This window comes from Trachurus japonicus, chromosome 13 (assembly GCF_045865225.1).
Source record: "Trachurus japonicus isolate A0001 chromosome 13, Traja_1.0".
Classification (NCBI taxonomy): Eukaryota; Metazoa; Chordata; class Actinopteri; order Carangiformes; family Carangidae; genus Trachurus; species Trachurus japonicus.
The window spans coordinates 10,120,211-10,147,046 of record NC_140919.1 but is presented as its reverse complement, the minus strand read 5'-3'; the positions used below and the strand labels follow the sequence as shown (position 1 = coordinate 10,147,046).

The 26,836-nt window shown below is 42.5% G+C and overlaps 1 protein-coding gene across 1 annotated transcript; it reads left to right on the top strand.

Moving 5' to 3' along the window:
- Positions 1-26,836, top strand: zbtb44 (zinc finger and BTB domain containing 44). Its single transcript, XM_085794815.1, has 6 exons — positions 1-136; positions 7,710-8,861; positions 10,901-10,985; positions 11,971-12,122; positions 19,012-19,312; positions 25,478-26,836. The coding sequence occupies exons 1-6, from the start codon at positions 103-105 to the stop codon at positions 25,896-25,898; spliced, it is 2,145 nt and encodes a 714-aa protein (XP_085650941.1). The 5' UTR covers positions 1-102; the 3' UTR covers positions 25,899-26,836.

Sequence of the window (26,836 nt, the reverse complement as noted above, 5' to 3'; positions counted from 1 at the left end):
AGCAGCAGCTCCGTTAGCTCGCCTTAGCTTGGTGGCTAACGGCTAACGGCAGTTGGTTAGCGTCGTCGGTGATGTGTACGGGGTTACCCACGGGCAAACCGGATGTGGCTCAACCGGCTTCAAAATAAAGGAGGAGGTAAACTGAACTACTTTTTTCTTTTTAAATACATTTTGTCCCCCCCAGTTATTCAGTAAACGTTTATGCCATTATGTTATTTTGTAATTTCCACAGTCATGTTTAAAATTAAAATGTCAATTGCATGCATACAGTTCAATTACATTTGTTGACAAACATTGTTGATATTGACATTGGTATCAGTTAACTACGACCACCCTACTCACTGTACTTTCACATGTGTATTATTTGAATAAGTTAGTGTTGAATGCACAATAACAAGGTACATTTATACATGGCACTAGGCCCAGCCCAGTGTAATATAAAACACAACTTAAACTTATACATAATGTATATAGTTGGGGGTCCCTGCTCCATCTCCATCAGTTTGGGGGTCCTTCGCCTAAAAAATGTTGAAGATCCCTGGTTTATGCTATTAAGTTATTTATCGTAATGTTGTATTTATGAACCAATAGAGCGAGACACATAATACAGGACGAGACTGGAGCTAATTTCAACACAACAACACAGGTCAAGTCAGGTGATGGGAATACATAATCAGTGTTATTGTCTTATATTAATTAAGAATAATACTCAAAATGATGAAATCAGCTACATCTTAATATGTGGCCATTAAAAAAATCCCCTTTTAAATGAAATATTAAGATAAAATTAGTGTAGTCTTTTATTTTGACAGTTGGAAACGGAAGTGCTTTTCATCTCTGCGCTGACTTGACCTGTTGACTTGACACTGTTAGCCAGAGCTAAACTGTGATTGTAGGGAAACATTATTTAGTTACCTGTTCGACCCGTTACACACTCACATAGTTTATCCTTTACACACACACACACACACACATTAATCCACACACATACACACACACACTTTGTTGTTGTGACTGTTGTCTCTTCCCGCCAAGTGTCTGTGTGTGTGTCTGTGTCTGTGGCCACTTTTCTCTGATGAGTGATGTAAACACAGTGAAAGTACCAGGGCCCTTTGCTGCACCACAGAGCTGAAACCACCGGCTTATTATCCAGATGTGTTTGTGTGTGTGTGGGTTTTAACTCAGTGTTTGAACAGATCACCGTGGTAACCGGAGCAGGTTAATTTAATTAAATTTAATTTAAGAGACACCTGTCTATTAACCAATCAGATCTAGACCTACAGCATCCAGACAGACAAAGTAAATGATGAACAATAAACACTTGTACCAGGCAGATGGATGCACAGATGTTCCCTAATTACAAAAGGACAATCACATCTGCATTTTTATTAATACTATTGTTTTCTTCCATATCCTTAGCACAATTTTGAGTCTTTTATTAGAAAAACAATCCACACACTGTCAAATATGTCCCATATTTCCAGTCTGATAAACCCCAGTTAATCAATAGTTTGTTAACCAGAGAAAAAATGATCATATTTTTTACCAAATACTTTTATATTTTTTGTAATATTTCTCTGAACTGACTTATAAACACTTGTACCAGGCAGATTGATGGACAGTTGTTCCCTAATTACAAATGGACAATGACAAATTATGCATTCTAAATAATGATATTGTTGTCTTCCATATCCTCAACATCATCACCGCTTTGAATAACAACACAATTTTGTGTAGTTTATTAGAAAAACAATCTACCCAGTGTCAAATATTTCCAGTCTGATAAACCCAAGTTTGTTTACCAGAAAATGCTCACATTTGACCAAATATTTTTATATTTGTGTAACATTTCCCAGCTTTAATCTTATTTTAATAATTAGCAACTACTCCCGCTGTTGCAGAAACACACTCCTAAGCAGAGTTAAAGGGATACACCAACTTTTTTTTTTCGTGTCTTGCCTCACTCCCGAGTCCATGACCAGCAGATAGACACCATCCTTTCGACTGTGCGTGCAGTAACAAGGGAGATAGAGCCGTATCGCCCGTAATTAGCTTAGCTCAAACGCTGGAAGTGTATAGGTAGTGTTAGCCTGCCTCTTACCCGAGCCGAAATCAGCAGTCAGAAGCTGATCTCATTTTAGCGCTAAACTCTGTAAATATATCACTTTATAGACATTTCAAACATTTTTAGGCAGTGTGTCATTAACTTGTCTAAATACCAGCTGTTTACAATTTTGTTCGGACAAATTCGGCGCTACTCAAGCTAGCCGTTGTGACCAACGCACTTCCGGTTACTTTCACAAAATAAAACACCCGTTGCCCTTTACATATAGAAAACCATGAGGATAGAATTTGTGCTTTTACTTTGAAATAGGAAGCTAACCTACCCTCGATGTAGCTAGCTTGAACCAAAATAAACCGTCTTTGCTTGAACCCTCCGTTTTGACCGGTCTCGTCCCGTTAGCGGCATTTGACCGCTCAAGATGCCTTACCGGAGAGTTTTGTCAGCTCTGAGACCAAGATCGGCCCGCCGGTTTCCGTTTAGAGTTGCTGAAGAGTTTCTCTGATGACTTTAGGTGGAGGCAGGCTAACACTACCCATACACTTCCAGCGTTTGAGCTAAGCTAATTACGGGCGATACGGCTCTATCTCCCTTGTTGCTGCACGCACAGTCGAAAGGATGGTGTCTATCTGCTGGTCATGGACTCGGGAGTGAGGCAAGACACGAAAAAAAATGTTGGTGTGGTATCCCTTTAATGGATCCTAGCTTTGTCGGACCTGAAGCTGAACTCAGTTTGTGTTGGCGGCCGTGAGGAGGCGTAGCCGACGGTGAAGTCAGCGTGTTTACAGATCGCCTGCAGGTCAGCTGACTCCAGAGATCACATCCACAGCCTGGTGATAATGGAGCCGTGAAGCTGAGGGACTCGTTTCAGGCTTCATTCAGCCCGTTCAGTTCCCCTGCTCGCTAGATAACGCTAAACTAGCCAGCTGTGTGCAGATGTTCTGGCTGACGTCTGCTCAGCACAAACACTGGAGATGAATTAGTGAGCAGACTTTCGGTTCCTGACCTGTCTGTGCTCAAAGCGACCATTAAAGTGAATGTGGTGTACTTAATTTAAGCATCTGCTGACAGTCCGTGTGCAGCTGTAGCGTTTATTTTTGAAAAAAAAAAAAAAAAAGCCCATCGATGACGCCCTTCTTAGTGGTGCAGGTCTTTTTTTATAATCTTGCTTGACTGTTTTTTAACCAAAAGAGTCTAAAAGTATCGTGTTTTTAGTTGTTTCGCACCGGCCAAGGAAAATAAATCCTCCGTCGTCCACAGATTTATAACCGGGAAATTTTTTTTTGTGCACTTTACACAGTTTTTCTACAGAAGGAAGCCGCAGTGTGGTTCACCTGTTGAGCACAGGGCGACGTCCAGCCTCAATAAACAGACCATAATATAATATGAAGTGTTTAAAACACATAAGAAATCATCACGGTCCGGGATATAAAGTGTCAGGAATCTAATAATCTTTATAAGATCGAATAAAAAATGAAATTATTTTATTATTAATATGAAAACAACTGTCCCTGTTGTGACCTCTTTGTCTGTCTGACACTGTAGGAAGTGTTACTCGGCCCTTCTGGCGATCCGATTGGTCCGCAGTCAGGAGGATGCTGACAGGTTCTGTCATCCCTGCAGCTGCACGATACGTTACCATGGCGATCCACCTCGGCTAAAACGGCGAGCCAGCTCCGTGATACAGGGGGAAAAACCAGAGATAAGGCCAAAGAAAGACAGATGTTTAACCCACTAATCCTGCTCCTGTTCTGTTCTACCGCCGTCATAAATATTTTTATGGTGCTTTAAAAAAAAAATAAAATTATTTCATTTTTTTTATGACGCTGTTGTTGCTGTCTCTTAGTTACATAAGCGTTGATTAATCAGTTGATCTACGAGCGTGTGAAAACGGCACGGCGATGCCTTCGGATGCCTTATTTTGTCTGACAAAGCAAAGAGCTCGGCTCGGAGCGCGGTGAAGTGAAAGTGAAACAGTCAGCACATCCTCACATCTGAGGAACTGCAACCAGGGAAACCGTTTCAGATTTCTCTCTGCGGTCGCATATATATGTGTTTCTCTTATACGTTTGATCCTCCACAAGGACTTTTAAGATGTAAAATGGTCTTTTAATTTGACCATGGGTTTGTCAACAAGATGTAAAATCAAAAAATACTTAAAGGGATGGTTCAACATTTTGGCAAATTGACCCATTGCCATAATCCCTATAGTCATAGCAGTAGGTTTGTTACCTTTATTTGTTGGTGCAAGCTATTTTTAGAACGGCGGAGCAGAGCCGTGAGCTGCTCAGAGCTACGCTACGGAGGCTCATGGGATTTCTTGGTTTCCCTCATCAAACTCATCAAATACACAATCCAACAACTCCAAAACGCTCTGGTGGACAAGTTGTGACCTGCACATTCACCACGCTATGAGATAATAACACAACGTTACCAGACAGAGTTGTTTTAGAGGCAAATGCAGAGACTGCTTGATGAAAAACTGTCCCTGAAGGCAACGTGCATCAGCGGTTTTGCATGAATTTACCTCTAAAACAACTCTGTCTGGTAACGTTGTGTTATTATCTCATAGCGTGGTGAATGTGCAGGTCACAACTTGTCCACCAGAGCGTTTTGGAGTTGTTGGATTGTGTATTTGAAGAGTTTGATGAGAGAAACCAAGCTCTGAGCAGCTTGCGGCTCTGCTCCGCCGTTCTAAAAATAGCTTGCACCGACAATTAAAGGTAACGAACCTACTGCTATGACTATAGGGATTATGGCAATGGGTCAATTTGCCAAAATGTTGAACTATCCCTTTAAATGAAACTGTTATGTTTCAGTTATCCTCTTCCAAACATAAATATCATAATCTAACCTCCCAAAAGTTGATATTAACATTTACGATTATGTAATCGGATTATTGCAAATTGGTGCAAACTGGTCAGAGATCAATGAATCGACAGGTTGATTTTCACTTTTACTTTTTTTTTCCACAGAAGAGTTGTCTGTGATTCATGTTGCACGTCGACAAAGTTTTGTTGAACTTTAAATGTGACATCTTTGATTCTTTGATTCTTCTGAGCGTCACCTCACCTTCCTCTGTAAAGTTCATGTACTGTGAAGGAACTTGACTTAGAGAGATTACACGTGCGTGGGGGTGAATAACTCTTCTTCAGGAGACAGTGTGGCCGAATGAAAACCCCCTCGGTGGACTCGTCTGAGCGTCGGCCGCTGTTTTGCTGCTTCAGACGAGGAACTCTCTTGTTGCACCACAGCAGCAGCAGCCCAGGTCTATAATTCACTCTGCCTTCACTGGGCCAACATAGCCCAAGAGTATTTTCCTTTTGGTCTGTGTGTGTGTGTGTGTGTGTGTGTGTGTGTGTGTGTGTGAGCGCTCTCCCTGCGAGAGCCCCTTCACTTGAGCTTTTGTTTGATGGAAAATCTCATGCCTCAAAGAATCCACATGTCTCTCAGACAGCTGCTGAGCATCCTGTAGTGCACTGGCCTCCACATGGGTCTGGCTCGCATCGCTGCGCATCTGCTTTGATTGTCGTTACATAACTTGGCATTTTGTCCTCCATGCCCCCCCCTCCTCCCCCCTCCCTCACCTCCTCCTCCCCTCCTCCACCCTCTTACCTTTCCTTCCCCTCCGAGCTCAGAGAGCACCGTAGTATTTCTCCGTACCTACGCCCACCGACTTTTTTTTCTCTTCTTCTTTCCACTGTGGTGGAGTTTGTGTTTTGCACCATGTGACGTCTCTTTTTTTTTTTTTTTTTGCCTCTGAACCCAGAGGTTTCTTTCTTTCTTTCTTTCTTTCTGATGAGGTGTTAGTTAGACGATCATCAGACACTTTGGCTTCGCTGTGTAAACTAATGCTGCAAAGTATTTGACACTTCTTCTCTTCACCAGACACGGATCTTTAACCCTCGCTGAGATTCGGTTCAGACGGTTCAGCTTTCACAAACTCAAGTTTTGTTTTGTTTTTTCCATATTCTTTTTTATTGAGCATCAATGATCCAATGATCCTCCAAGAACACCAGAAATAAAAGTAAACAGGGCTCCAGACTGACCCTAAACTTTGAGACAGCGCAAGTACATTTTTTGCACATGTGCAACCAGTAAATTAGCTGTTTTTTTTTAGTTTGTTTTTTTAACACTGGTGAAACATGGAGGAGGCAACTCAAAGAATCTGGTATCTGTCATTACAGGTGTCAGGAAATGTAAATATTTGCTTTGCAAGTCGATTTATGCCCCTAAATTTTCTGCTTGCGCTCCTAAAATGTAAAGTTAGGGGGCCACTTCTGTGCTCCTAGAACAAAGTTAGTCTGGAGCCCTGGTAAATGAATAAAATAAAAGTTAACAAATAAAATAAATAAATCAATATATAACAAAAAGAGCACATACCTCAGCTTGCCAACACAGAAACTGTGCACTAAACAAGACATGTGGATTCAATCACAAATACAAATGCAAGACGACTGCTAAGTGGTAATTCAAGTGGGCACTGGGCACAGTTTTAAGTTTCACCTAAATGCATCAACACCGGATCCCAGACAGAAAATAATTTGTCCCTGGACCCACTGAGAGTATGTTTTATTTTCTCTAATTGTATGAATTGTAACACTTTGGGTGGACGTTTTGATTTCCAATGCATTAATATTCTTCTACGTGCAAAGCAGCGTTGTTAAGGGGAGTCACTACAGGTGAATAGGGTAAAAAAATTAAATAACAGAAATCACCATGAAACTTCCCAAGTTTATCACTCACATTAAGACAAATATTTTTGTATTACAAGTTTTGTCAAATTTGATGTTTAAATATGTAAATGAGGCAATATCTACTTAAATATGCGCTAATTTGCATATATCTCCAGAACCAAAATCTGAACAATGGATAAAGCTACTTTCAAACTTCTTGTTTTATTTTGTTGACATATTAGAGTCAGAAGTTTTTACAGAGGGGATTTTGGATATCTCTTTTTATCACTCTGTAAATGAGAAAATACTGTCACCAGCCCTAAAAAATAATCTAATTTTGCCATGTTTTTAGGAATAAAATGTTGTATAAATCAGGCTGTGAATGATATATCAACAACCCCCTCTGTAAAAACCTTCAGCATATAGACAGGAATAAAACTGGAAGGTTTGGTGTCTGTAAGTGCTGCTGAAGTGGAGATTTCTAGCTCAGAGTCTGAGGACAAACTCTTTCTGAGAAAACGGCCTTTAAAGACTTGTACTGTAAAACTTCATAGATTGTTAATGTAAATCGTACTTTTACGATTGGTTGTGGATACGGAGGAAATTACCATTTTTGGAGCCTACATAACTGTTCAGGAGAGAGAGCTTTACAATGATACCTGACATGACATGGCTCAGACAACAGGAACAGCACAGTATGTCACAGTAGCATGGTAATTTTTAGTGAATTTAGGAGAAATTTACAGACAAAAGAGACAACATGAAGTAAAATAAAAACCTTAATCTGGATTTTCTACCATTTCTCTTGACTTCTCTGAAAGAATACATGTTAAGAAGAAAAATAGCCAAACATAATTGATCAGTGCATGAAAAAAAAACAGCGTTTTTGCCTGTTAGTGTCTCACCAGCAGTTATGTTTTTATATTTTCTCCACAAACTCAAGTGTTACGTTTGGTTTTCTCTCGCTGCAGGACGTGTTTCCTGTACACAGTCGGGCCCTGACTCCAACATGGGGGTCAAGACCTTCACCCACAGCTCCACCTCCCACAGCCAGGAGATGCTGGAGAAGCTCAACGCCCTGCGCAGCGAGGGCCACCTGTGCGACGTCACCATCCGCGTCCAAGACAAGCTCTTCCTGGCGCACAAGGTCGTGCTCGCCTGCTGCAGCGAGTTCTTCCGCTCCAAGCTGGTCGGCCGGCCGGACGAGGAGGACAAGTTCGTGCTGGACCTGCACCACGTGACGGTCAGCGGCTTCGCCCCGCTGCTGGAGTACGCCTACACGTCCACGCTCTCCATCAGCACCGAGAACATCATCGACGTGCTGGCGGCGGCGAGCTACATGCAGATGTTCGCCGTGGCCAGCACGTGTTCGGAGTTCATGAAGTCCAGCATCCTGTGGAGCCCGGGCAGCGGCGGCGGCGGCGGAAACAACATGACGACGGCGGCGGCGGCGGCGGGGGACAAGCCGCCGCACGAGTCGGCGCAAGAGAGCGCCTCGTCGAACTGCGCCCTGACGCCGCTGGACGGCAGCGTGTCGCCCGTGTCGTCGGACTGCAGCGTGATGGAGCGCAACGTCCCCGTCTGCCGAGAGTCCCGGCGGAAACGCAAGAGCTTCGTGACGATGGCGTCGCCCGAGAGTCCGCTCAAGTGCACCGCGCAGATGCAGCTCGTCACCACCTCGCCGCAGATCCCCAACCCGTCCCCCTCGTCCTTCTCCGACGGCGCGGCGCAGCCCGTCGTCGAGTCCTCGCTCGCCTTCCCCTGGACGTTCCCGTTCGGCATCGACCGCCGGTTCCACTCGGACAAGTCCAAGCTGCCGGAGAGCCCTCGCTGTCTGGAGCAGGGCGGCGCGGCGGCCGCGGCCTCGGAGCAGGTGGTGGTCGGCCGGCGGCTCAGCGACTTCCTGACGTGCGAGAGCTCCAAGGCGGTGTCGTCGTCGCCGGCGGCGGCGGAGGAGGAGGACGTGCGGGTGAAGGTGGAGCGGCTCAGCGACGAGGAGGCGCAGGAGGCGTCGTCCCAGCCGGTCAGCGCCTCGCAGAGCTCGCTGAGCGACCAGCAGACGGTGCCGGGCAGCGAGCAGGTCCAGGAGGAGCTGCTCATCAGTCCACAGTCGTCGTCTATAGGTGGGTGGTGTTTCCCCTCAGTCGGCCCGGTGATACTGTATCTGGAGACTAGGGCTGACCCGATTATCATATTTTGGTAATCGAAGCTTCGCGGACATAAAATCGATTTTATTCGAAGCTTTGATGGCCGGGGGGGTGCGCGATCGTAGCGGAAATAATGAAAGTAATGGCAAACAAACACTGCATATCTCCAAAATCAGGCAGGTTTCCAGGATGCCACGTAGCCTATTCATTGTAATGTAACAACTGCCGATGAGAACCGGTGTCAAAACGGAAAAAAGGAAGAAAAAAAAAACAATCGATCACAGACTTCATGATCGATTACCATGGCAACGAACGAAGCTTCGAAGCTTCGATTTTTTTGGGTCAGCCCTACTGGAGACTGACCCAGTTTACATCGAGTCGCTTTGTGAGACGCACAGCCGGCCTCAACCGCCGTCAGGGTTTTTATTGGTGTTAGTGTGAGAAAAAAAAGAAACATGGTTCAGCGGCTTCAATAAGGGATTAGTACGGTGTTTTTCAACATTGGGGTCGCCTGAAATGTCTAGTGATTGATAAAAAAATTACTGATAAAAATATTTTTTTAACCAATTATTATTCTTTTTAATGGTATAATATGTAGGAATTCCCCCCATCTAGCGGTGCGGTTGCATATCGGAACGTATTCTTGATGTTGCATTCACGTGAAATGGGGCAGATGTCAGACAGACAACAGACGCTGCATGTAACAGGATAAACAAGCGTCTATGTAAACAAGTGGTCCGCCAGCACGAGGCAAAACAATACAGGCGTGACAATATGTTGTCATGGTGATGTCGTATTGTTTTACCGTCTTTCTCTGGTGGAGTAAAATGACATCCGGTTGGTTTGCCGACGGCCGTCTGCCTGACTACACCTGAATGCAACATCAGTGCCTCCGTCCTTCCTCACACTACACAGTGGTGACAGTTTTAACAGACGCTACCTGGAAAACTTAAACAACTCCTTTCTCGAATATAAATTGAGTTCAAATAAAATGCAGCATATAAAAGTATCTGAGCTGGTGCATCTTGATTGACGGCCGTGATCACACGTATTGTGGGGTTGCCAGAAATTTGTGATGTCAAAATGGGGTCACGAGCCAAAAAAAGGTTGGGAACCACTGGATTAGTCTTAAAGATCTCCACAAAGTTTTAGGAGGCCAACGGTCAAAGATCAAGGACCTCATTAAAGGTTTTGTTTCACCTTCTTTGTCTATCTCTGTTAGAGCTTGAAAGGGAATTTCTTATGAACCTTATTGACCTTATTGATTAGGATGTGCTGGATTAAGGTTCAAGTTCAGAGGCCGAGGTCCAGAACACTTCGGCTAGTTCTCAAAAAAAACAAAAACAAATTATGACAAGATTTCACACAAAAGATTCATATTTTACATGACTCTAGAAAAACAGGAATAGAACTGGTCCCTGACCTTTATAAACTAGTTTCTTCTCTATGAAGACTGTTCCCTAACCATTGTATACTGGTCTGTAACCTTTGTAAAGTAGTTCCTATACTATGTGAATGTTTTCTAACCTTTGTAAACAGTTTATAATAATTGTAAAACTTGTATCTAACCTCTATAAACTAGTCCCTACCCTATGCAAACTATTCTCTAACTTTTGTTAACAATCTCCTATGCATGAAAACTAGCCTCAGACCTTTGGAAACTAGTCTCTGACCATTTTAAACTAGTCTATAAACTATGCAAACCATTCTCTAGATCATGTAAGATAGTCTGTAACCTTTTGTAAACAAACTCTAACACTTGTAAAACATCTGTAACTTTAGTAATTGAGTCTCTAACCCTTGAACTATCTTTAACCGTTGAAAACTAGTCTCTAATCTATACAAACCATTCTCTAACCCATGAAAGCTTGTCTTTAACCCTTTTAAACCAGCTCAAACCTCTGTGAACCAACTGTTTATAAACTAGTCTCCAACCTTTTGTAAATTCACTCTAACCTCTGTAAGCTGGTCTCGGTGAAGGCAGTAATTGTAGTTTCTCCCTCTCTTCCTCTCAGGGTCGATGGATGAGGGAGTGTCTGAGGGTTTGCCGTCAATGCAGGGCACCTCTAACGCTGGAGGACACGCAGAAGACGATGAAAGGTATCAACGATTTGTTACAACTTGCAGCGAGGCAAGTCGCAGGCAGCAGAGTGAATATATAGTGAATATACCCAGAGCTTGTCAGTGCGGTGGGTGTCTGGGCCACACCTGTATAGGTAATAAATATAAATGGCAAAGACATGATGCACGTAAGTATGAAGAGGTTAACGAGCCCTTTAACTGGAAATGTATAAATGATAGACATTAAACGACCAGACACACGTCACTGACATGTCGGTCTAGAAACAGCTGGTGTCTTTAAATTACCACAACTATGACGTGAATAAGACTGGTATGGATATATTTTAAAGGGATAGTTCAACATTTTGGCAAATTGGCCCATTGCCATAATACCTATAGTCATAGCAGTAGGTTTGTTACCTTTAATTGTCGGTGCAAGCTGTTTTTAGAACGGCGGAGCAGAGCCGTGAGCTGCTCAGAGCTACGCTACGGGGGCTGATGGGATTTCTTGGTTTCACCTCATCAAACTCATCAAATACACAATCCAACAACTCCGCAACGCTCTGGTGGACAAGTTGTGACCTGCACATTCACCACGCTATGAGATAATAACACAACGTTACCAGACAGAGTTGTTTTAGAGGGAAATACATGCAAAACCGCTGATGCACGTTGCCTTCAGGGACAGTTTTTCATCAAGCAGTCTCTGTATTTCCCTCTAAAACAACTCTGTGTGGTAACGTTGTGTTATTATCTCATAGCGTGGTGAATGTGCAGGTCACAACTTGTCCACCAGAGCGTTGTGGAGTTGTTGGATTGTGTATTTGATGAGTTTGATGAGGGAAACCAAGAAATCCCTTGAGCCTCCGTAGCGTAGCTCACGACTCAATTAAAGGTAACGAACTTACTGCTATGACTATAGGGATTATGGCAATGGGCCAATTTGCCAAAAATGTTGAACTATCCCTTTTAATGAGAACAGCACGTATGAGGCTGATAACCACTTCCTGTCTGTGTGTTTCAGGCTGGAAGGTATCCAGTACCCGTACCACCTCTACATCAGCCCGTCGGCCCGACCCGGTACCAACGGCCCTGACCGGCCCTTTCAGTGTCCCACCTGCGGAGTCCGATTCACACGCATTCAAAACCTGAAGCAGCACATGCTCATACACTCCGGTAGGTGAAACACTGAGACACTTAAAGGGATAGTTCAACATTTTTGGCAAATTCTCCCATCGCCATAATCCTTATATTCATAGCAGTAGGTTTGTTGCCTTTAATTGTCGGTGCAAGCTGTTTTGAGATCGGCGGGGCAGAGACGTGAGTTGCTCGGTGAACACAATGGTCCCTCATATCAAACTCATCAAATACACAATCCAACAACTCCACAACGCTCTGGTGGACAAGTTGTGACCTGCACATTCACCAAGCTATGAGATAATAACACAACGTTACCAGACAGAGTTGTTTTAGAGGGAAATGCAGCCGGAACTACATTCCAGACACGACTGCTGGGCGGTATTTGCTTCATGTGTCGTAATGTTACATGATTATTTCATAGCGTGGTGAATGTGCAGGTCACAACTTGTCCACCAGAGCGTTGTGGAGTTGTTGGATTGTGTATAGACTGAATCTCCTTGTTGTTTACAACTACTTCTGGGTAGAAAACCAGCATGAGAACAATAGTGACAGACGAGAGTTTCGCTGTATATCTAATTTTTCATGTCACTATATCGCCGTTTAGACTAATCTGATGTTTGTAAAGTCTATAAAACCAATGATTGGACAAACATTACTATTTATGTGTGCACATATTTGTAATTAGTCATGGTTATCATAGATTAGCTAGGCTAACGGTTAGCTACCTGTTTAACTTTAATAACTCAGTGACTCAATAAACGGTCCATGAAAAAATATTTTCTCAAGCGGATATCTGAGTTCCAACATGACTGAGCTAACTGGAGTAGTTTCATGTCGTGTCCGACAACGGGAGGGTTTTAACAGCTGACGTCCTGGTGTTAGCTTAGCTACTGCTGTTAGCTTAGCTACCGCCGTTAGCTGTCCCTGTCAGCTGAGCCACTGGTGCTTTCTAGACACTGTGATTCCCCCAAACTGAATAAATACAACACATAGCAACACAAAACACACACACAGAAATAGTAATGTTTCTTCAATCATTTCAGATTTGTCTAAACGGTGATAGGGCGTGAAAAATATGATATATAGCTAAACTCTCGTTCGTTACTATTGATCTCATTCAAATTACGTGCTGGTTTTCTACCCGGAAGTAGAATGTAAACAACAAGGTGATTCGGTCTATTTGATGAGTTTGATGAGGGACAGGGGACCTGTACCGTTCACCTCCATTGTGTTTACTGAGCAGCTCACGTCTCTGCCCCGCCGATCTCAAAACAACATGCACCGATAATTAAAGGTAATGAACCTATACTGCTATGACTATAGGGATTATGGGGGGAGGAGGATTTGCCAAACAAGTTGAACTATCCCTTTAAGCCGCTTTACAGCTAGATTTGCTGTGGTGCTACTGTTACTTGGAGACTCTGGTGTGCTAGCGGCGGCTATCGTAGCCGTGAGTCCGTGGCCTCAGACAGATGACGTGTGGTGAGCTCACTTCGCTGGAACTCCACACCCTCGGATATTTCTGCAATCGACTCACTTTGTAATCACTCGGGGAGTTTATCAGATTTTCTGCAGCTTTCACAACCGACTCTGAAACAACTTTTACTCTTTTTTAGCTCGGCCCAACTCCTCTAAACACATTTTTTATGTTCAAACTCAGCAGCGTCTCCACATAAAGTGCATCACAGTAAGAAATAGTTAAAAGAGTTTTGAGTTTTATGTTGGTATCAGGGTAAAAACATGAAGTCAGTATTAAAAAAAAAGGAATAAAGGGAAAAGAGAAAAACCAGTTCTCGTGGGTGAAACCATTTATAGTCGGTGTATCTTACATATTAGGACATTGAGAGGAAAGTTTGGAAGCGTTGCCCTGTTGTAAGATGTTTTGGATGTTCTGTCCTCGTTTATTTTTAGATCATGTAGAAATTGTCCAAATTACCATGTTGGCCCTGTTCGCTCATATGATCCAATACTGTTGGATTTAATCTATGTTTAGTTACATCAGACGCTATTAAGCGAGGTTGTTTAAAGAGAGAAAAGTGCCGTAAATAGAGTTTGAAGTCTGGAATAGAAAAAGTATAAAATCTGAAACCTGCTCAGGTCACAGAGAAGTTTAGATGTTGTAGCTCTGATCGTTGTTGTGGTTTATTTTTGTTCCTGTGGAAAAAGATCAAGATGAAATATTATTTTTATAACCTGTAAACAAGTCTAGATTACAGTTTATAGACATATTTAAAGTTTATAAAACTCTCTAACTCTCTTTTTAGCCTGTGGTCGAAAAACAAAAAAAAATAAAAATCTGTCTTCAAATTGAATCAACAGACAAAACAAACACAGTGTTCGTCACTCAGACTGAGTCACATCAAAACACTTTAATGTCCAGTGTTAATTACACTGAGGATAAATCAAGTGTAACCAGCTGGAAAAGGGGAGAAAAAAAACCCTTCAGATAGAAACACGACCGGGCAGCAGGTAAATTCTGGCTCGTCTGTGACGTCCGCAGACTAAAAACTAAAACTGCTGCAGTCTGAGGAAGTTTTAAATCATTTTCTACGACCTGGTGAGAGAGTCGGACCTGTTTTTTTTTTTTTTTTTTGCAAAAGGCCGGTTCAGGACAAGAGTTTGAAGTGCAGCAGTGTCAGCAGAAAAAAACATGAACCATGAAATCTGCTCAACACAGAGCTGCAGGAGGAGGACAGGTCTGAGAATTTCACAATAAAAGTCTGCTGTAGTGTAGTAGAGGAGAAAATGGATAAGATAAGATAAGATGAGACAAATCTTTACTGTTCCCACAAAAGGAAATTCACTTTTTACTGCAGGAGAATGAGGTTGAAGACGTGAAACAAGTGATAACAATTAATACATTAGAAAAATAACAAATCAGCCAAACATAAAGATGTATATACATAGTGAATAATTTGAATAAAATGCAATTTCACACAAAAAACAAAAGAAATGTGTTGAGATATTGTTGCACAGAGTTTTGTAATTTCACAGAAAACGTTAAAGGGATAGTTCAACGTTTTGGCAAATTGGCCCATTGTCATAATCCCCTATAGTCATAGCAGTAGGTTTGTTACCTTTAATTGTCGGTGCAAGCTGTTTTTAGAACGGCGGAGCAGAGCCGTGAGCTGCTCAGAGCTACACTACGGAGGCTCATGGGATTTCATGGTTTCCCTCATCAAACTCATCAAATACACAATCCAACAACTCCACAACGCTCTGGTGGACAAGTTGTGAGCTGCACATTCACCACGCTATGAGATAATAACACAACGTTACCAGACAGAGTTGTTTTAGAGGGAAATTCATGCAAAACGTTGCCTTCAGGGACAGTTTTTCATCAAGCAGTCTCTGAATTTCCCTCTAAAACAACTCTGTCTGGTAACGTTGTGTTATTATCTCATAGCGTGGTGAATGTGCAGGTCACAACTTGTCCACCAGAGCGTTGTGGAGTTGTTGGATTGTGTATTTGATGAGTTTGATGAGGGAAACCAAGAAATCCCATGAGCCTCCGTAGCGTAGCTCTGAGCAGCTCGCGGCTCTGCTCCGCCGTTCTAAAAATAGCTTGCACCGACAATTGACCCTTTGTTGGCCTTCTGATTGGTCTGCTGATCCACCAATCAGAGCGCTTCTCCCCATGTCACATGTTGCACAACATTCTAAGGTTGGACAACCCTGGAATGAAACCCTATGAAACGAGATAGGTAGACAGCAATTTTTTTTGGCAAAAACTACTTAATAATTTTTCAATATGGTTAAAATGTGCCTGGGGTTCCTGCAATAGCAACTCACGATATCTGTAACGTATTCCTGGAGTCATTTTTATCCCATTCCCCAAACCTAAGACATCAATAAACATAGGCTACTTGGCCCATGTGTACTGTATAACATACTGTATTACTTTAACCTTCTGTTAGTTGAGCTTAATAATAGGGTTTGGGGGTGGTCCACTAGGGGGAGCTCTAGGCATAGGTCAGGGGTTAACTGCAAAGTTTTGTTTGTTGTTGTTGTTGTGTGCAGTCCTCATGAGAAGTGAGCCTGTTTTTCCCTGGCTGTACTGAAGTGCTAAGCTCATTCATTCTCCAGTCCACTCTCTGGTCGTGTTCATAGACAGAGAGGATCTAATACCTTCAAAATTATCTAGCAAACGTAACATTACCGCTGCTAATGTCTTTTGAACTTTGTGAAGTTTTACGAGGAAAAACGGGAGATCGGCGGAGATTAGGCGTTAGCTTGTAGCTAACGCTAGCTAGCGTCGTTAGCTACTAGCTAGTGAGTGACCAAAACAATGATTTTTCCCCATTTTTCGGAAAAGTCAGGTAATGCCCGTTCAATCGCTATTGAGCCACGTCTGTCCTCTATCATGGACACTATTTTTCTGATGCATAAGTTAATTAAAATTTTCTTTACAAGCAATTTAAATCTGCCTAATTTTCAATGGTTTCCAATGGGAGTTAACCCTTCCGTGACCATGGTTTGTCCAACCTAGCAACAGTAACCGTGGGGGGCGGGGCCTTGACAAAGGGTCAATTAAAGGTAACAAACCTACTGCTATGACTATAGGGATTATGGCAATGGGCCAATTTGCCAAAATGTTGAACTATCCATTTAAGTGAGTTCCTGGTGATTGTGACGTTAAAACAAATTATTGGCTGCCTCAACACGTTGAATGAATTGAGGGTAAACTATAAATAAACCCACCACTGTACCGGAGAAGCAGCTACTCTTCTTCTTTTCCTCAGTGAGTTCACTTCGCAGGACGTTGTTCTTTTAGGGGAAGACCAGATTACCACGTGTAAACAAAGTGAAGTGTGAGTCAGTGTGATGTGTTCGTCACGACTGTTGAGCAGCTGATGCAACACTGTGGAAAACCTCTGAAATATATTCAACCTGTGCTGCTCCGTCCTGAAGGAGAGGCCGAAAAGAAGCGTCTGTTCCAGTCGCACACATGATTTCTGATCAAATCAAGAGTTCAGTTTTATATTTAGTTGTTTGTTCAGAAAACTAAAATTATCCCACACGGAAACTGTCAACACATGAGCGTCTTTCAGATATGTAATATTTGAGTCACCTGGTTTACCTGTGTTAAAACACATTGGAAACATATGGAAGTAAATTGATGACAAAATGATTTGATTTAAATGAGAAGACTGTTTTTTTTTCTACCCTGAATATTTAAAAGTTTGAATAGATTCAATTGAAACTTTACTGTTTTTTTTATTTGTGTCCTGAATGATCAAAGCTGAATCTTTAATTTTAAATCTGAATGTAGCTTATTTAGGTCGCTTTCACACCTGAAAGTCCGGACCACGGTCCGGACCAGAGGGAAGAAATGATACATTGTTGCAATTAAGTTTTGGTCCGGTCTGTGTTCACACACGCACTTTTTTTGTAAACAAATGACACGTGGTCTACAGGTCGTTCAGCTATTGGTCAGAAAATTTGTGAGGGAAAATCACTTTCTGTCATATTTTGGGGAGCAGCAGCTTTGACAGTTCTCCTTTGCAAGGAGACTGTGGCAGTCTTTCACCGCGCCCTGCTGTCCTGCATGCTCTCTCTCTCTCTCTGTCTCTCTCTCTCTCTCTCTCTCTCTCTCTCTCTCTCTCTCTCTCTCTCTGTGTGTGTGTGAACGGCAATAACGGAGGAAGAGCGCTATGCGGAAATGAATGAATGAAATGATATTGCGTTGGTCGAGCCAAAAGCCGAAAAATCTATTCGTGGTTGACATAATTTATTATGGGAATCACTGCTGTTTTGGTTTGCTTCCTGTATTTGGTCCTATTAAAAGTCCGATTACGTTCTCACCTGAAGCGAACTGGACCATGGTTCACTTCGAACCGGACCAAGTCCTGACTTTTTTGGGGGACCATGGTCTGCTTGTTTGGTCCGACAAAAGTCTGGACCGTGGTCCGGGGGAGTGTTCACACCTGAAATTTTGGTTCGGACCAAACTGAAAAGTCCTAAAGTCCGGACCAAACGAGGCTAGTGTGAAAGTGACCTTAAATAGAGAAAATATGAGACACGTGAGTCCTTAATGGAGAATTCCGGTCATTTTTGACCCCAACCACAACAAACACTCAACAACAAACAACAATCAAATATCTATGGTACATAACTGGAATCCTTAGGAGACACCACTGAACTCATATACCGTAGTGTACAGTATAAACAGTATAAACTTTGTGTTTTTGCATGTAATCAATCACCTCAGATAGCCAAACTCTGAAACATCCTGGAAAGACATTACTATCCGATCGCAGAGCACCTGCTCTCCCCACCACAGAAACTAACACTTTTTCCTTGTTGTGATGATTTCTTTACAAAAATAAACGGTGGAGCAGTGCAGTGGTAATGTCTAGAATATCTTTATATGTTTTATTTTTTCTGTGGTGGGGAGAGCAGGCGCTCTGCGATCGGATAGTAATGTCTTTCCAGGATGTTTCAGAGTTCGGCTATCTGAGGTGAGTGACTACATGCAAAAACACAAGTTTATACTATAAGCTATTTTGTGCACAGACGAGCTGGGTACAATAGAACATTTTGTGCAGAGTCCCCTGAGAGTCAGAGTTAAAAGGCATTTTAAAGAAATAAGTGAGAAAACATAGATGAATGGCATTGAAGAATAAAACACAGATAAAGCTGCCAAAATATATTATATACACAGAAATGTAAATATGTGTGGACAAATGTAATGTTTACTTCACTGACTGTGGGCGTCTTCGCTCTCCAACACCTTGGAAACGACTTAGAGATGAACGGATGAAACTTTTTGTTCTGGGCATTTCGTGGAAATCCTGATTAGGAAAACAGTCTCACTTCCCATGGACACTGTTGTGATGTTGATGTACAGATGTGTCTGAGCTCTGGTTTTCTCCCTCTCCCCCCTCCTCCCCCTCTCCCCCCCTCTTCCCCCTCCTCTCCTCAGGCATTAAGCCTTTCCAGTGTGACCGCTGTGGGAAAAAGTTCACACGGGCCTACTCCCTAAAGATGCATCGGCTGAAGCACGAAGGTAAACGCTGTTTCCGGTGCCAGATTTGTAGCGCCACATTCACGTCCTTCGGTGAATATAAGCACCACATGAGGGTCTCCCGACACATAATCCGCAAGCCGCGGATTTACGAGTGCAAAACGTGCGGCGCCATGTTCACCAACTCTGGCAATTTAATTGTACACCTGAGGAGTCTGAACCATGAGGCATCCGAACTAGCAAACTACTTCCAGAGCAGGTGAGGAAGTCCGGGGGCGCTGATACACCCCAACCCCCCCCCACCACCCCACAACCCCCCCACAACCCACCACCATCATTTACTTACTCAGATCTCACCTGGATCAGAACATGAGCTACATGAGCTTTAGATGCTGACACCTGACGATCATTTGTTCCTTGTGCAGGTTTCTGTCTGTGATGAAGGTTTTACCTGATTGATGCATTTGTTTTTGTTTTCACTGGGGAAACTTTGAACGTCTCTCAGTTAAAGGGATACGCCACCATTTTTTTTTTCATGTCTTGCCTCACTCCCGAGTCCATGACAAGCAGATAGACACCATCCTTTCGACTGTGCGTGCAGTAACAAGGGAGATACGTACAGAGCTGGCGCACCGCTAATTAGCTTAGCTCAAACACTGGAAGAGTATAGGTGTTAGCCTGCCTCCTACCTGAGCCGAAATCAGCAGCATTTTAGCTCTAAACTCTGTAAATATATCACTTAATCGACATTTCAAACATGTTGAGGCGAGAAAGTAGCCGTTTAGATCAGCAGTGTGTCGTTAATTTGTCTAAATACCAGCTGTTTACAATTTTGTTCAAACGAATTTGGCGCTACTCAAGCTAGCTGTTGTGACCAACGCACTTCCAGTTACTTTCACAAAATAAAACACCCGTTGCCCTTTACATACAGAAAACCATGACGATAGAATTTGTGCTTTTACTTTGAAATAGGAAGCTAACCTACCCTCGATAGCTAGCTTGAACCAAAATAAACCGTCTTTGCTTAAACCCTCCGTTTTGACCGATCTTGTCCCGTTACCGGCATTTGACCGCTCAAGATGCCTTACCGGAGAGTTTTGTCAGCTCTGAGACGAAGATCGGCCTGCCGGTTTCCGTTTAGAGTTGCTGAAGAGTTTCTCTGATGACTTTAGGTGGAGGCAGGCTAACACTACCTATACACTTCCAGTGTTTGAGCTAAGCTAATTAGCGGTGCGCCAGCTCTGCCCGTATCTCCCTTGTTACTGCACGCACAGTCGAAAGGATGGTGTCTATCTGCTTGTCATGGACTCGGGAGTGAGGCAAGACAGGAAAAAAAAAAGTTGAACTATCCCTTTAAAGGAACATTCAGACACAGAAAGACAGAGCGAGAGAGAGGGGGAGGTTGAGGTGCTCGTTGGGTTTTCCTCCCTGGTGTCAGAGGATCGATGAGACTCAGATCTGAACGGTGAAAAATCAAAAAGTTAAATTCTTTAAACTCAGAATTCGAACATTAATCTCACTTGTTTAATCCAAACAAACTTTCATTTTCTATTTTTTCTATATTTTGATAATGATCAGTTCCTCATCCTGATGAATTGCTCTTTTAACGCTGCAGTTTATAAACTAAACAAACCAGATTGAACTTGTTATCTCATGATCTCAAAGCTGGCAACACACTGGATGTGCAGCAGTGCACTCACTGATTATTGTGTTGTTAAAAGGTTCTTGTACATCAGAAGAAATTCAATATTTATTCAGTGAGTGCACTATTTTAGAGTAGTGTACACCACGGTTAGTGTGGTTAACTAAAATGTGTATATATGTATGTGTATATAACGAAAACTAAATAAAAATCTGACTCAAACTAAACTGAAAAGTTGCAGGAAGACATAGGACTGTTTCCAGTACGACCCCTCAGGTGGATAAAAGTAAATGTGTCGAAACATTTGGGGGATGAAACTAAAAGGGAAACACAAATCACAGAGAAACTTCTACAAATCAAGACTTCCCTCCTAAAAAAACTAAGACATAAACTGCTTAATCAGTTAATGAAACTCAACAGAAATAAAAAAGCAAACTGAAAAATGAAATAAAAATAAAAACTAACGAAACAATGAAAATGTTGAAACTATAATAACTCTGGTGCACACATACAGTACAGTGCACATAGGAACATCTCACAAAAATCACCAATGATGTCGTATTTGCGTTAAAGCAGCAGCATCTGCATAAAACCAACACCTTCCACTTTAGTTGTCAGTGTCCAGACTGAATGTGAAGATGATTTATGAAATATTTAACCACTGTAGCAGCGGCAAGTTGACTTTTATTGATGTTTTCTGTTGAAAAAAATGAATTTATAAAGAAAAGAAATCAACATTTCAGAATAAAACACATGTAAAGCAGCAAAAACGCTTCAGAAACGTCAACAAACACACAATCTGGTTTATTGTCAAGTTGATTTTCACATGTGAGGAAGTTGTTGTGATTTGTATAAAACAGTAAATGTAGGAAAAACTAAACATGAATAAAGATTAAAGAAACGAGCAGAAGCTACAGGTCAAACCTGAAGATGGATAAAAAAGAAAACAGGTTCAGAATTAAAACTATTAAATAAACTTTTTACGTCACAGGGTTGTTAATTGGTCTGTTTCCTGTGCACAGAACCGTTCAGATGTGACGTTCATCAATCGACTCTGACTCTGAGCTCATCAAGATGTCGAACTGTTCCTTTAACTCCGACCATGGGAGCAGCTGGTACATAAATGAATAAATAAATACATAAATACAATAAAGACAATAAGTTAAACACCTGCAGCTCGTTCATGAGACGTGAGGACGAAGTGGGGGAAGTGGGAAGTTCAGTTTTCTGGACTGAAAACACACACACACACACACACACACACACACACACACACACACACACACACACACACACACGACATCATCAAGGACTTCAGTGTTGTTTAAAATCACTCGTTTTACAGTTTTCATCTTGAAAACTTGTGTTCTCAAATGTTTTGGCCCCGTAAAGTTAAAAAAAAAAATCTCCGGTCGGTGGCTCAGTCGTCTGTGTTTGTTTCTATATGAATGGATTTTCCTTCAGCAAACACAGGAGAGAGTGGGCTGTGTGTTTTTTTTTTTTATCAAAGCCTCGTGAAAGTCTGAACACAGTGTCTTTATGGAGTCGACAACGTGTGTTTTTTACTTCCCAGACTTTTCCACTTCTTAATCAAGTCAAGTCCTCACAGGTCAGCGGGACTCAAACGGGCCGTTGACTCCTCAAAGGTTTTATAGTAGCAGGTCGACGCCTGAGATCATGACAGGATGGAAAAAACTCTCTGGCAGTCGACTCGGCCTCTCGACTCCCATCATCCTTCAGTCCCGCACAGAGAAAAAGATATGTTATAACCACCACACCGACTGGATGTTTCTGTCTCTGTGTGTGTGTGAACCTGCTGCTTTTGTTCCTGTCTCAGTCTCAGTCCACCTTAAAGGGATACGCCAACATTTTTTTTCTCCGTGTCTTGCCTCACTCCCGAGTCCATGACCAGCAGATAGACACCATCCTTTCGACTGTGCGTGCAGTAACAAGGGAGATAGAGCCGTATCGCCCGTAATTAGCTTAGCTCAAACACTGGAAGTGTATGGGTAGTGTTAGCCTGCCTCCTACCCGAGCCGAAATCAGCAGTCAGAAGCTGATTTCATTTTAGCTCTAAACTCTGTAAATATATCACTTTATCGACATTTCAAACATTTTTAGGCGAGAAAGTAGCCGTTTAGATCAGCAGTGTGTCGTTAATTTGTCTAAATACCAGCTGTTTACAATTTTGTTCAGATGAATTCGGCGCTACTCAAGCTAGCCGTTGTGACCGACGCACTTCCGGTTACTTTCACAAAATAAAACACCCGTTGCCCTTTACATACAGAAAACCATGACGATAGAATTTGTGCTTTTACTTTGAAATAGGAAGCTAACCTACCCTGGATGTAGCTAGCTTGAACCAAAATAAACCGTCTTTGCTTGAACCCTCCGTTTTGACCGATCTCGTCCCGTTAGCGGCATTTGACCGCTCAAGATGCCTTACCGGAGAGTTTTGTCAGCTCTGAGACGAAGATCGGCCCGCCGGTTTCCGTTTAGAGTTGCTGAAGAGTTTCTCTGATGACTTTAGGTGGAGGCAGGCTAACACTACCCATACACTTCCAGCGTTTGAGCTAAGCTAATTACGGGCGATACGGCTCTATCTCCCTTGTTACTGCACGCACAGTCGAAAGGATGGTGTCTATCTGCTGGTCATGAACTCGGGAGTGAGGCAAGACACGAAAAAAAAAAAAGTGGCGTATCCCTTTAATTAATTATTTATTCTGGATAACGATATCTGATCCCTCTGTTTCTATAGAGACAAGACATACTGGGAAATGATTGTGCCACAGCAGCTTTCACATTAGTGCAGAAGAGAAGAGAAACAATTCAAATACACATATAAATCCACAAATCTGTAATAAAATATCCAAAATATGAATAAATAAATACAAAATACTGGTGTAATGTTGTAAGAACGGTGCCAAAATACATGAGAAAGTTTCAGACGAACGCTTTTATTTTGATACAGAAGTCCAAGTTTATACTTTCGAGGGCCCAGTCTCTATTAATCCAATTTAAAATCTAAATATTTTAAATCTGTATTGGTTTCAAACACATTGGCGACTTATGGAGGCAAATTAGAGCCGAAAGTAATTGACTTGAATCATCGACTGAAACACATTTTGAAATTTAAACAACACTGAAGTACTTTGACTTTTTCTTTGGTCTGAATTTAACCTCAATGTCCTGGATGTTCAGAGTGTGTTTGACTTTTTATACGGAAGCAAATCAGTGCCAAAATGATTCTGAGTTCAATCAGCAGCTAGAAATTTAATCACTATTGAAATTTTAAACAACACTGAAATGTTTTGACATTAAAAACTCTTTCTTTGGTCTGAGTTTCACCTCCGTAGTGAAAAGATTGAATTGATTCATTTGACATTTTAGCGCTTTTTTTATTTGCGTTCAGATGCAAATCTTGAATTTTAGCATCAGAGTGTTTGATCAACAACAGTTTTTAACTTGATTTCGGATCAAACGGCCAAAAAACACACTTGGACACATGATCAAAGTGATGTAGAAATACATTTTCAAATTTTACAAAACTATAAAGATGAGGTATTTTTGTGTCATGTTCACAATCAATCTAACTGATCGAATTGTCTGTTTATTGATGAATGAACTGATCACTTCTTCCAGGTTGAACAGTTGAATCAATCAACATCAGTGTTGAGATTGATTTTCTTGATCTTCCAGACTTATGGAGTTGTTTTCCTCCAGTGTGACGGAGGTTTATCAGGACCACTGTGTTATTTGCCAAACGTTGAGATAATAATAATTATTATTCCCTTTAAAGGGATACGCCGACATTTTTTTTTTCGTGTCTTGCCTCACTCCCGAGTCCATGACCAGCAGATAGACACCATCCTTTCGACTGTGCGTGCAGTAACAAGGGAGATAGAGCCGTATCGCCTGTAATTAGCTTAGCTCAAACACTGGAAGTGTATAGGTAGTGTTAGCCTGCCTCCACCTAAAGTCATCAGAGAAACTCTTCAGCAACTCTAAACGGAAACCGGCGGGCCGATCTTCGTCTCAGAGCTGACAAAACTCTCCGGTAAGGCATCTTGAGCGGTCAAATGCCGCTAACGGGACGAGATCGGTCAAAACGGAGGGTTCAAGCAAAGACGGTTTATTTTGGTTCAAGCTAGCTACATCGAGGGTAGGTTAGCTTCCTGTTTCAAAGTAAAAGCACAAATTCTATCGTCATGGTTTTCTGTATGTAAAGGGCAACGGGTGTTTTATTTTGTGAAAGTAACCGGAAGTGTGTTGGTCACAACGGCTAGCTTGAGTAGCGCCAAATTCGTCCAAACAAAATTGTAAACAGCTGGTATTTAGACAAATTAACGACACACTGCTGATCTAAACGACTACTTTCTCGCCTAAACATGTTTGAAAAGTCGATAAAGTGATATATTTACAGAGTTTAGAGCTAAAATGAAATCAGCTTCTGATTTCAGCTCGGGTAGGAGGCAGGCTAACACTACCCATACACTTCCAGTGTTTGAGCTAAGCTAATTACGGGCGATACGGCTCTATCTCCCTTGTTACTGCACGCACAGTCGAAAGGGTGGTGTCTATCTGCTGGTCATGGACTCGGGAGTGAGGCAAGACACACACACAAAAAAAATGTTGGCGTATCCCTTAAATCCTGACGTGGGCGTTTCAGACCCGACGTGTGGTTTGGTTTGATCTCAGGATCTCGTGTTGTCACGGCGTTCAGCGTCCCGGTCGGTGAAACTCAACTCAACTCAACTCAACGTCTTCTCTTGGTCCTTGCAGTGATTTCCTCGTGCCCGACTACCTGAGCCAGGTGCAGGAGGAGGAGGAGGTGCTGGGCGTCCAGTACGAGCTGGAGGAGCCCCAGCACCACCCCGTCTCCACCAACGCCTCCAACACCGCCGCCGCCTCGTCCTCCTCCTCCTCCTCCTCCTCCTCGGTCCAGATGCCCGTCATCTCCCAGGTCTCCTCCTCGACCCAGAACTGCGAGAACTCCTCGTCCGGCTTCCTCTCCCCCGAGCCCCTGGACCCCCTCAAGATGATGGACGCTGCTGACGAGACGGCCGCCATGACGGAGGAGACCAAGATGGACATCAACAACAGCGGCGGCGGCGGCGGGGGGGAGAGTTCCCCTGAGGCGTTTGAAGAAGAGCAGCAACACGTCGTCCAGGCCAAGGAGCTGGTTTCCATCACCATCGAATGAGTCACGTCGTCTTCTACTCCTCCTCGCCCGTCATGTCTTACTTTAACTCTGCAGCCATGTCATATGGGAACATCCACGGCTTTACAAAAGAAAGAAAAAGAAAAGAAAAAGGGGGGACGATGACGACGACTCGGACGTGTTTTGTTTTGACGGAGACGCCTGACGACTTCAGTTGCCTTAGTGTTGTTGTTGCCTCCCAGATGCACTTATTCATATGATTTTAACGTTTTACACCAAAAAAAACAACAAAAAGTCAAAAGTTTTCTTTTGTTTTATTTCTTCTGATCTCTTGAACTTGAACTTGAATGAAGCTCGTGCAGTAAATCACTTTAATCTGGGTTCAGCTCATCCCCCGGATCTGAATTTCAAAATAAAATAAGGCTTATCAACAGTGAAACAGTATTTTTTTTCTTTTTTTTTTGTTACAGAGGAGTTGTTTTTTTCCCATATGACGTGAATGCAGCGCTACAGTCGTTTCTGTCTTAGCCAACTTGAGGTCTGTTCAATCCAAGCCTTGTCCTATTTTTTGGAAAGTGCCTGAGTTCCCGTGTTATCAAAGCAACGTGTAGACAAAGAAGAAGAAGGAGAAAAAGAAGAAGGAGAAGGTCTTGACTTTGCCAACGGTGACAAATCAAGTCTTTGCAAACTGAGCTAAAGAAAAAACAACAACTTGTATTTCATTTGTAGTGATTATGCTAGTTTGTTTGGGCAGAGACTGTGTTATATTCCTTCAGTGCCGTCGCTATAGGCAAACTGTTCAATGTCAATATTATCTATATTGCAATAGCTTGTACTGTAGTTTACTATTTGAATGCTGTGTAAGTTGGGTGTTGTGAAATATGACATGTCTGGTGTGTGCGTGCTTTTCTTTTTATCAATATGAACACAGTACATTTCATTTTTTAAATGTTTAAAACTTGAAATTATATCGACAGAGT